The following is a 12690-nucleotide window of genomic DNA, read 5'->3' as shown; positions in this document are numbered from 1 at the left end:
GACAAAAGACAACAGACAACAGACAACAGACAACAGACAACAGACAACAGACAACAGACAACAGACAACAGACAACAGACAACAGACAACAGACAAAAGACAACAGACAACAGACAACAGACAACAGACAACAGACAACAGACAACAGACAACAGACAACAGACAACAGACAACAGACAACAGACAACAGACAACAGACAACAGACAACAGACAACAGACAACAGACAACAGACAACAGACAACAGACAACAGACAACAGACAACAGACAACAGACAACAGACAACAGACAACAGACAACAGACAACAGACAACAGACAACAGACAACAGACAACAGACAACAGACAACAGACAACAGACAACAGACAACAGACAACAGACAACAGACAACAGACAACAGACAACAGACAACAGACAACAGACAACAGACAACAGACAACAGACAACAGACAACAGACAACAGACAACAGACAACAGACAACGGACAACAGACAACGGACAACAAACTTGGGATTAGGAATACGAATCTCTCTAGAACTTTATATATTGAAGTCTTTTCCATAACATTGAACTAAATTGAGTAAATTTACTTACGGATCTTAATTCCACACCTCAACTCTCTAGTAAATTTACAATTCCCGAAACATCTTTTCGCAACATTCCAACCCAGTCTTCTTCGCCAAACCACCAAACTTTGAACCAAACCACAAAACAGGGAAATCCTTTTTCGCCGTGCCTCTTCCGTGGCTTCAGCCCTCCCTTGCAGTTGGCTCCCGACGATGCACACAGCCAGCAATGTCACACCCCCCGAACCCGATTGTCACAGCATGCAACGGTGGAATTATCTTCCAAACTGCTGATGGGAATTCGAGACCTGGGCCGGGCAACACCTCCGTCGAACATGCCCCACTGGAACCTGACTACCAGCTAGCGCCACCTCCCGGAGAGTAGTTCGTTCGTGTGTGCCTTCTGAGCCAGCAATCGAGTGGTGGAGATTTCCCAGCCAAACTCCCCCGCCAGGGTAGGAGGGGGTGGTGGAAAGATTTTTCCATGAATATAATTCAGACTCAGCTCTTTTTTTGTTATTCCTTACTCTCTGTGGAGCTTCCCAAAGCCGGGTGCATCTTTTATTTTATTTTACTGTACCTTTTTTTCTTCTCTCGTGAAATAGTTGTTCCCCAACTTGCAGCAGCAGCAGCAGCATACGTGAGCTCCGGGAATAAAACAGTGTACGTCGGCGGAAATTCTCAAGGAATCGCTTCCAAGAAACGGTGGTAGACCACGGCAAAAGTGAATCCTTGAGGAAGAAAAAGAAAGCAATCATATTTATTCAAGACAGACAACAAACAATAAAATTTCGCTTCTTTAAGCCTGTTTACAAAAGTTTTAACTCGGTGCGAGATGCAGATACAAGTGGTAGGAAATACAGAGGTGCTTTAGTATTTTTTTGCCTTCCTTACCTTGCTGAGTAAAGGCTATAAAATCACTCGAACACTGAACTTCTCAACTAGACCTCCTAGACCCACCTTCATGCATACGCAAAATAATAATCAATCAATGGAAAATAAACCTAGAAGTGCTGTAATAATTTAAAAAGCAATTAAATGCACTAAAATAACCACAATTCGGTGGTCTCTGCCCTGAAGACCAAACATAAAAAAATACCGATTTAGTTATTTTGAGCCCAGATAAATTTTGAGTCACATTCTAGTTCTTTTGTGTTCACCATGCAGTTTTGCTGTATATTTTGCCTTCCTCACTGAGGTAAGGCTATAACCCTGCTCTAAAAGTTTTTTTTTGTATAAAAAACGTCGTAGACCCACCTTCATGACTACATATCGACTCAAAATCGAAAACTGAACAAATGTCTGTGTGTATGTGTGTGTGTATGCATGTATGTGACCAACAAACTAGCTCATGTTTCTCGGCACTGGCTTAACCGATTTGACCCGAACCTATTGCATTCGACTTGGTTTAGGGTCCCATAGATCGAGTTTTATACAGATTGAAGTTTTGATAAGTAGTTCAAAAGTTATGTATAAAAATGTGTTTTCACATATATTCGGATCTCACTTAAATGTATGTAAACTATGTCCGGATCCGAGCTCCTGTGGTCTATTGGTTACAGGTTTCGTTTGATAAACGGAAGGTCGTGGTTTGAAACCCACATGGGTTGGCACCACCTTTCCTTGTACTTTTCACATGTTTCGAGGACCGGCTGTGCTCTGTATATTTGCATCTGCGGAGTGCGCTGGGCCCAACCGCAAAATGTGCTTGGAGGGACAAAAAAAAACTGCTTAGCAAGAGTCCCGGGCTTTCGGGATTTCACTGGGAACACATCCTAAGTAGCGTAATAAAAAAGTGCACTTCAGTTCTAGCGACACATATGGAAAGTACAACAGCACAGAGGAAAGGAAAAATGTTACGGCGTGTGGACAGATCAACACACTTGCTCAACAATAGCGCGTGTGCTTTGTTCCCCAAATGCCCAAGAACAGCAAATTGGCAGCCTCTGCAGATCTAAAAATAGATCAGCAGGTCGACAATAGATCAAATAAATGGTCGCAGTGGACTCATGGCAATCAAACAAAAAAAAAAAAAAAATGTCCGGATCCACCATCCCACCCATCGTTGGTTAGGTTATTAAAAGACTTTTCCAACGAGTTCAAAACATTGAATATCTGGTAACCCTGTCTCGAGATATGCCCACTTAAGAGCGAGTTTTTCACCAATGTGTAACAGGTCGTATCGAGGTGCTCCGATTTGGATGAAACTTTCAGCGTTTGTTTGTCAAATATGAGCCCTCTACGACAAAGGGAAGTGGGGTAAAACGGGCATTGAAGTTTGAGGCTCAAAAAACTTAAAAAATCTTAAAATTGCTCGCATTTCCGTAAAACTTCATCAATTCCAACTCTCTTAGATGCATTCGAAAGGTCTTTTGAAGCACTACAAAATGTGCTATAGACATCCAGGATTGGTTCGACTTTTTCTCTTAGCTTTTGCAAATTTCTGTCAAAAATTGTTTTTTTTTTAAAACCTTAATATCTTTTTGCAACAGCCTCCAACACCCATACTCCCATAGGTCAAAAGATAGGTAATTACATGGACTATAAGCCTACGGTGTTAACTTTTTGGCCAATCGCAGTTTTTCTCATAGTTTTTCGATTTTTCTAGAACAAACATTTTACAACGTTAGTTTTTGCCCTGTAGGCCGCCATAGCGGTACTTTTTGGTCTGAATTTTGTCATATTCGGAATCCTCGGACAATTTCACGTAAGTTAGAAGTATTGGAGTTGAAAATTTGACTGTAAAAATTGCTATTTAGAATGAATTAAAATATTTTTTAACAATTTGTTGGATTAGGGGTAAAACAGGTTTTCGCCTACTTGATACAGCATTTGACGTATTGATCAAAGGGAAATAAGATCTATTTCTTTTTTCAAAAATGTTTTATTTAATTATTTTTTAAATCAAATTTACAACTCCAATACTTCTAACTTACGTGAAATTTTCCGAGGATTCCGAATATGACAAAATTGAGACCAAAAAGTGCCGCTATGGGATCCTACAGGGCAAAAACTAACGTTGTAAAAAGTTTGTATAGAAATATCGAAAAACTATGAGAAAAACTGCGATTGGCCAAAAAGTTATTGCCGTAGGCTTATAGTCCATGAAATTACCTAACTTTTGACCTATGGGAGTATGGGTGTTGGAGGCTGTTGCAAAAAGATATTAAGGTTTTAAAAAAAATCAATTTTTGACAGTAATTTGCAAAAGCTATGAGAAAAAGTTGAACCAATCCTGGTTGTCTACGGCTCATTTTGAAGTGCTTCAAAAGACCTGTCGAATGCATCTAAGAGAGTTGGAAATGATGAAGTTTAACTAAAATGCGAGCAATTTTAAGATTTTTCATGTTTTTTGGACCTCAAACTTCAAAGCCCGTTTTACCCCACTTCCCTTTGTCGTAGAGGGCTCATATTTGGCATGAGTTCATCTCATGTATAGATAAACAAACGCTGAAAGTTTCATACAAATCGGAGCACCTCGATACGACCTCTAGAACAAACCGAGCAATATTTACAAATACTGCCTCTTAAGTTAACGGGTAACATTTAATGGTAAAATTAAGAGTTGAACAAATTAAGAAATTCGTCAAAATGGTTCTAATTCTTATAATTCTTTTCTCTAGAAATCAGACATTTGCAAATAAAAACATCACAAATTTTATGAAAAATTAACGCCTATAACTTATTCAGCGTTGCTAGTGAATATTCTTCCTTTTGGTGTATAAAAATTGGCTTGCGCTTTTTGGAATTTACAGACTCGATTTTCCAAAAGGTCTTGGCAAAACGTCGGAAAATCGGAGCATCGGATAATCGAATCAAGGATTCTTATTTCGTTGTCTTATTTTTGATTGTTGTGCTTTTGTTTGACCCTCAAACTACTCTAAATTGATTTAGAATTTTTAAATCCAAGATGGCGGCCAAAATGGCGATAATAAAATATTAAAAATCGATTTTTTTTATTTCACAGGCAATCAATCATTTAAAATTTTTCTAAAATGGGGTCGCAGAACTGGAATTTCATGTTTAAATTAAGAAAATAAAAAAAAAATCGAAAAAAAATTTGATCGTTATTCGATTATCCGAAGTCCGATACAAACCTTCGAATAATCGAACTTCAGATAATCGAGGCTTCAGAAAATCAAATCTGGACTGTATTTGAGTTTAAAAAATTGCATTTTTTTTTAATTTCAAGACCGTTGCAATCCTTGTTCAAAATTTATGTCGTTTTCCCTTCAATTAGACATGACTGAAACTTTAAAAATATTTGCAACTGCCTTAAAAGGCGGTCAAAAATAATTCTTCAAAAACGAAAATGTTTGTTTTTCAGAACATCACTTTTTTCCAAAATTTAACACTTAAATCCGGACATCATTTTTATAAAGTTTTTTAATCTGGCTTGAAAAAGAAAATGAATATATTTTTAAAAAGGGTGACCAAATCTTCAACAGATTAAAAAAATAGGAATTTGTAAAATGACCACTTCTTTTATTGAAAACCCCTGCCTTCAGTAGCAAAGTAAGTGCACAGTAAGTGCCGAAACCGGCAGCGAAGCGTCCACCAGAGAAGCGTTCCACTATGGGGTATTTCCATATAAGCGAGCGGCCAAAAATATTTTTTTGCTTTTTTGTGACTTTTTTGTGTTGTTTGTACTTAGTATAATGAAAACAAATGAATTTTGATATTTTTCCAAAAAAAAGTTTAATTTTCGATTTTTTCATATATTTGAGGCCACATGCATTAAAGTGGTGAATTTTAATATTCTTGCTCTGTCTATTTGATGCACGGAATGGCGGTTTATGCTATGTTAAAGTTTCTGATTTACGTTCAATCTCCCTCCTCTTTTTCTTGAGTTTAAATCCACCTCTCTTTGAAGACCCCCCCCCCCCCCCATCCCCCTCCAATTAAAATTTGATTTTTGCGGTGTTTTAGAATTTTAGACGGTTTATTTTATGGAACGTTGTATGGATTCTCGTCCACGTTTTTGGTTGATCCACTTGCAAAATTCACGTTTTCCACGATAAATTCTTCTAAATCAAAATCACTATGTAACCGATTGTCTTTAGATTACTTAAAATATGAACTTCTTCTATGGGCTTTTGTATACCTCGTTTTGAAGCTACAGAACAGCATGCGTAGTTTTTCCTCTGTGGGTTTTTCCTGAGTTGATCATGTGATGGTTCTGCAATGTTGTAATTCTTACAAATATACTCGAAAGCAGTTCTCACGTTTTCAGAATAGTGCTTCGTTATATCGTACAGGGACACTACGGTATTATTATCCATACTTTCAAAAGAACACAACAACGAACTGATATGAATATTCGACGAATCGTTTCTGTAAAATACTTAGAATAGGAATTTCTAATTTTATTAAACGTACCTAAGTACCGTAAACTGGGGTGACTTTGATAGCCCGGGGTGACATTGATAGAAATTTGATTTGGCCACTATTTTTGATACATCCAATGTAACAGTCACATTTTTGCATATATGTTCGATAATAAGCTTTCCCTTAATGCTTACATACTCAAAATTCTCAAAAATGTTTAAATATTAATTTGACGGGCATTTGAAAAACCTATCAAAGTCACCCCGGGCTATCAAAGTCACCCCGGGCTATCAAAGTCACCCCAGTTTACGGTACCAACAAAGTCATGAATATCAAATCAATTTCAAAACATACATAGCAGGTACGTCATTTCTGCCTCCGCAGGTAAATATTGTGATTTTAACCAAGCGTATACGCGAAATCATTAATTTTCTTGCATGAATCAAAATGTTCAAAATGGCATAACTCAAAAAGTGCACATAAGTGCACTTTGAAATTTGGAGACAAGTTAGGACATGGTTCAAATTTTAAGCTGCAAAATTTTCAGATCGCACAAATGCACACAAAAAAGTACTCCATTAACAAAGTCGAAAAAAACTAAATTTTGAATAAAAATCCATCTTTTTTGATTTTTATTATTTTTTTTAGCCTATAAAAGTGTGTTTTGTAAAATGTTATTGAAAAGTTGAATCAATTACCTTTCTGAATATTTATAATGATGCAGGAAAAAATACATAAACAGCTACACAGTACAACTATGAAAAATAATCATTTTTTTGTCAAAAAAAACATGTTTTTTCTTACCATTTTTGCCTTTGAAGGTCTGCAATTCAGTGAATATTGAACCTACAACTTTCAAACTCCGGATTTTTCTTAGTTAGAATGTTTATTTTCGAAAAAAATACCAAAAAAATAATTAGAGTATGTCGGTTTTTCGATTTATGGCCGCCTGAAACCCCATAGTGCGTTCGTGAGAAGGCCCTTGCAACTACTAAAATCCGCAAACTTTCCCCCTGAAACTGAGCTCATCCCGGGGAATAACTAGCCCGGCTGCTGTTGCTCTGCTGCCTATTTATTTGATCGGCCGGGTGAGGGAAATCGAGATTTGAGCGTCCCTCAGGGAGCGGAAAGACGACGACGAAAATGCCCACAAAAGTATGCAATCCCGAAAACCGAGCGCCAACGATACGGAGCCACTTCTTTTTGGGTGAAAAATAAAAAGGAAAAAAGGAATTTATATTATTATGTAAAGCAAATAATCTGTTTCTATCCAGTTTTGCCAACTACTTCTGGTTGAAAATCCGGAAAGGGGTGCTGCTACTACTTTTTCCTGTTGTTCGCTTTATCTTCGTCGCTTTTCCTTTTACTGTGCGGAAGAAAAATGGTCCAGATTTATGAATTTGCTTCACTACACACGAAAAGAAAGGGGAGAGGGATGCAACCAACCACTAGAACAACTGGGCGACCCAAGTGGAAACCATCCATGATGAAGATTGAAGCGATAAGCGAGAATAACTTGGGGGCTGAAGTTGAACTGGGTTTTGTTGGTTTGGTTGGAATTGTTTGGTACTTGTTTTGTTTTGTGGGTGGAGCGGGAGGGATTTTTTTTTATTTTTGTTCTACTTTTCACAGCGAGAGGGATAAGTAATGCCATTTTGTAAAAGTAATTTCCTGTTCCAAACGAGTGACGCTTTGTGTTGAGGGTTTGTCGGTGGATTGGATTGTTTTGAGATCCCCACTAAAATTCGCAAATGTAATTGGTTTGGATTGCAAGGGTTGCAAGATTTACATCCACGTTGAAAATATCTATACTCGACAATCTAAATGAAAGAAAGGGCTATGTCGAAAACAACACTTTTAGTATTTTAGAGGGTTTTGGGTTCGATTCCCATCCATCGATACAACTCGCCCTGCCTCACCTTCTCAAATCCGTCCAACTCCAAGCGAAACTTAGGCTTGAGAAAACCGAGAAGAAGGGAAAACCCTTATCCTCTCAAAAAAGTGGAGCATTCACAATTCCCCTATTCTTGTCCCTGGTGTGCTTTGTAAATAGGTTAGGCTGACAATGGACTATTGGCTAGCTATTGGATAATTGACAAAATACTAAATATTTCAGTATAACAAAAATATCTTTACAAGATCCATTGTTCAGGTTGAAAATAAAACTAATGAATGTTAGAAATTTCGATCAACCGATCAAAACTTCAAGTTCTTAAACACTCCCATCGGAGTACAAACTCAACAAGTTAGACGCTCAAAACGCTAGAAGAAAATCGACTCAATTTCTAGTCTGTGCAATCGAACGAAAGTGCCAAGGCGATACCAAATGGATGATAAAATAAGCACAACAAAGTATAATTTCCTTCTTCTCTGAAGCCCACCTCGGGGAGAGAAGTTTAGAAAGCCTACCAAACAAGCGCCACGAGGTAGCAGGGTCTCCGGTCCTCGTTAGGAGTATTTATTTTATTGCTAAACTTTGCTCATTGAGTAACACACACACAAAAAAAAAAATACCCGAAACAAAAAGGCTCAGGACCCCCTTAATACTTGACATTTCACTTAAAGCCCTCGTTGGGAGCTCGTCTGCCTCACAAACCACTCCCTCAGAAGGCCGACGTTGGAACATAAATTGTGAACTCCATGGCCCGTTTGTCCAGCAGCTTGAGCCACTACGGGCTGTGACTAAGAACCGACACACCGAAAGGGACGACGGAACCAAGTCTCGCTCGTGCCGCTGGGAGCCGCTTTCACTCAAATTCCATTTTTATTTAAATTAAAACGCTTCGTTGTTTTACATTTTTATTTGGCGCGCTCTGTTGTGACTTTTTGCTTGGTGCGTTCGCTTTTACGTGTTAGGTCCTTTTGTCATTTTCGAGCGGTTCTCTGTGAACTAGAATTTAGAACAATATTTATCAATGTTTTCATAATCATAGATAATTACTTTTTTGAAAATTATTCAAAATTTGAAACTATTTCTTGGTGTACTTTGCACACTTCTCTACCATGGTCAGTATGGTTCCATACCGTTCTGTTATTATTTTATTCGTATTTTACATGCATATGATGCTCAACTTGACAACGAGGCGTCGAAAAACGATCGTCCATGATTTTTTGTAGAGTTTTACAATAAATATTTTTTAGATTACGAATTTTGATCTTAAGTTATATCTAAATCGAATCCTAAACCTTTCTTTAATTAGAAAGCAAAAAACATTTTTTTCTAAAATCGAAATGGTACAACCGATTGAGGTATGGACTATGATATCGAGAACAAATTTTAGATGAAATGGCAAATTAATAATGTTGGAGATAGTTGAAAAATTGACTGTTACCTTTTAAGAATTTTTTCCCCTCATTGTAAACTTATCCAACAGTTTATTAAAAAACAACACATTGAATGCCAATTTGGGAGGAAGTAGGGCTTGACGAATGCATTTTTTGTGATAAATAAACGATTTGAACATTTTAATTTTCAATTAAATTTTCAATTGAACACACACGGGATTAAATGAAAACATATTCTGAGTCCCCAAAAAAAACTGAAAAGCCCAAATTTGGTCTAAGATGCTTAAAAAAAGGAAAAGGAAATCTAAAACATTTTTTTTTTTTCATTTCAATAAATGGTTTTAGGAAAAATGATTTGAAGGCCAGAAAATGATAAAAATAATTCATGTGTAGGACAGACAAATAAATAAACAAATAAAAAATCAAATAAACAGTTAAGAGCCTTATTCATCCATTTTTGACTTTGATCGCGTAATCTTCACATTAACAAGCTTGAAATTTGTTTTGCTGATTTGTAAGTAAGGACTTTAAAAAAAATTATACGCGGAAAAAAAATTGTCAATTTTAAATATTTTTTTATATTTTTTATGTTTGAGGAGACAACAAACCGCAACTTTTGAGCGTTAGAAAAGTTTGGACAAGATTTGTTTTTTTTTTTTTATATAAATTTTACTCGATTTGTTTTTTTTTTTATAAAATTACCGTTTTCAAAGTGTATTTCAAAGTCAATTTAAATTTAATTTGAACCAATGAATTGAAGTTTAAAGATTTTTGTTTAAACAGTGTCCATGTTTGTCCATTTCTTATAATATTTTATTTCGAAAAGTTGAGAAATTTTTCAATTATATTGTATTTTATTTTATAATGGTCAAATAATTTTATACTACGCCATTTTTTTAAATTTTTGAGTTGATTCCAAAGTTTTAATAATATCTTTTTGAAAAATTACTAAAAATTTCTCTAATGTTTCATAATTTAACATTGAAAATAGAAATAATAGTTTCTGAGACATTGATACTAAAAAAGGGTGTTTGGTTGTGACTTAAACAACTTCACTTTTCTTGTATCGCGAATAATGTATTTTTGCAATCAGAGGTGCATCTTCAATGTCATCACGAAATCAAACTATATATATTTTTTAACAAATTTTTGAAAAACAATATTTTTGTGAAAAACAATATACACTATTTTTATAACTCAAAAACTGCGGCTTTTGTCCTCGAAACGTATCAAAATTTAAAATTCATTTTCATAGTTTATGCCACTCGAATTTCAGTGAAATCGACCGAGTGTGCACGAGCATTGAGAATAAAGTTTAATTTCTTGCAATTACACTCCCGAAAAACTGTCAAAAATTTACGTTAAATTTGAGTGGAAAAAAAAACACGTGCGCCTTGAACTGGCAAAGAGCACGTGTTGCAGAGGATTCACGTTTAACTGATTGGATTTTTTTTTGCATTTTCCAAACTTTTTAATTGAAGTTCATGAAATCCATTTACAAAAATGATGTGTGAAAATTCAAAAATATGTATCTTTTGAAGGAATTTTGTGATCGATTTAGTGTCTTGAGCAAAGTTGTAGGTATAGATACGGACTACACTGAAATAAATTATACACGGTTAAAAAAATTTGGTGATTTCTTATTTAACTCTTTGTCACTAAAACTTGATTTGCAAAAAAACACTATTTTAATTTTTTTCATTTTTTGATATGTTTAAGGGGACATCGAAGCCCCCTAAAACATATAAAAAAGGTGTTTTTTTTTTTGCAAATAATCTTTTAGTAACAAAAAGTGAAACAAAAAATCACCAATTTTTTTTAATGTGTATCATTTTTTTTCATTGTAGTCCTCATCAATACCTACAACTTTGCCGAAAACACCAAATTGTCCAAAAAAATCCTTCAAAAGATACAGATTTTTGAATTTTCGTACATCATTTTTGTATGGACAGCTGCCAAATTTGAATGGACAAACTAATGATGCAAAACTGCTTCTTTGGGCATACTGAAGGCATCAAAAAAAATTCAGCCGGATAAAAAAAAAAACAAAAAAAATCGAATGACCAACATCTGAGAGAACTGCTCACTTGTTTTGTTTTGGTCCTTGTAGTTGGCAGTTTTTTTACAAGCCACACACGCCAATTTTTCCTGCAATCTGGTCGCTGTTATTTGCTTATTTCGACTGTTTTTCTCTCTCTCCCTCCGTTGTTTATACTTTAAAACACCCCCTAAAAAGTGAATCCAATTCCGGTTCTGAAGGGCAGAGAAAAAGTGCGAGCCTTTGCACTTGTATGCAATATTCATAAAATAGACTTTAAGATTATATTACTGTGTGTGTGAGCTGCCAATCTGAGGGTGGTGGGTGGGTGCGTTCTGTGCGGCTTTTTTTATGCTCCCACATTATGCGCGTTTGTTGTCACACTCGGGAGCACCATCTCGTCTCTCGTTCCCCCAAAGGTGGCCTGTGCTGGGTGTGAGCAACAACCCCGAGGGCTGCCCTGCAGACATGCCATCATCAGATTTCTGATCTTCTGGTTGTCTTTCACCAACCCTCCTCCCTTGGGACATTTGAGGTTGGGATTTGGTGTGTCGAAATCTGAACGGAACTGTGTGGCGAAGTTTTAAGTTACTGGTGCTTTTCAACATGAAAGTTTGCCAAGATGTTTAACATTTTTCTGAAAATGTTCAAGACGTTTTTGGGCTTTTTTGAAAAATCTAATAAGATTTTTTTTTCTGCTTGATATTCTCTTCCAAGAACTATAAACCCAATTTTCCAGATTTTAAGAGACTCACTTTCTCTTCCTTTCCCTCTGATGAGACTCTCCTGCGAGGGTTCTTCCCAAGCCACAACAGCAACAGCACCAATGATCACGACGACGATGATGATGATGTTTGGGTTTGGTGCGTGGGTGGGTGAGGGTGGTGGGAGTTTGCAGAAAATTCCAAACTCAGATAAGGCAAAATAATAAAAAAAGAAGCTGGAGAGAAAGAAAGCAGAAGTGAAACCCTCTCGCATATTTTATTTTTGCTTGCGTAAACTTCATTCCGATTCAGAGAGGCATGTCAAATTTGAATATAAATTTAATTTTACCGCTTTCAAGATCATACAAATCCACGGTACTGGTCCCCCGGGGGCCAGCGATGAACTCTTTTGAGACGATGTCGTAATCGTTGTCGGTGCCGTGAGGCAGTAATACGGATCGAAATGTTTCATGGCAGAAAGAGAAAGGAGGGAGATTTCTCCAGGGTCAGTGGGTTAAAGATAATTTAGGTTTTTGTTTCGAGTACTCACCAGCATTTCAAGTCAAGGCATCAGAGGGCTTTGGAAAGTATTTTTCGACAAAATTGGTAGAACAAAATTAGATTGGGATTGAAGTTGGAGTTCGAGATTGCGGCCCTTTGAGTCCTTATTTTGAAATCCGTTTAATGATCCAACTTATCAAAGTAGTCAACATTTTGTACGAACTCCTTCAAAAATATGTCAAACATAAAATTTCTTCGAAAATGCCCT

General features: G+C 36.4%; 2 protein-coding genes across 9 annotated transcripts in view; both read left to right on the top strand.

Moving 5' to 3' along the window:
* The window catches only part of LOC120422695 (CUGBP Elav-like family member 4), a 948890-nt gene that overhangs the window by 77719 nt on the left and 858481 nt on the right, over positions 1–12690 (top strand). The window lies entirely within an intron of this gene.
* Positions 12450–12690, top strand: part of LOC120417467 (bax inhibitor 1-like) — a 1012-nt gene continuing 771 nt past the window's right edge. Inside the window, exon 1 of the mRNA XM_039579537.2 lies at positions 12450–12690. This exon is cut by the window's right edge and continues 771 nt beyond it. Coding sequence (XP_039435471.1) covers positions 12606–12690 — 85 coding nt within the window. The 5' untranslated portion in view covers positions 12450–12605.

This window comes from Culex pipiens, chromosome 3 (genome assembly GCF_016801865.2).
Source record: "Culex pipiens pallens isolate TS chromosome 3, TS_CPP_V2, whole genome shotgun sequence".
Classification (NCBI taxonomy): domain Eukaryota; kingdom Metazoa; phylum Arthropoda; class Insecta; order Diptera; family Culicidae; genus Culex; species Culex pipiens.
The sequence above is the reverse complement of the archived record's forward strand: the minus strand, read 5'-3'. Positions and strand labels throughout refer to the sequence as shown.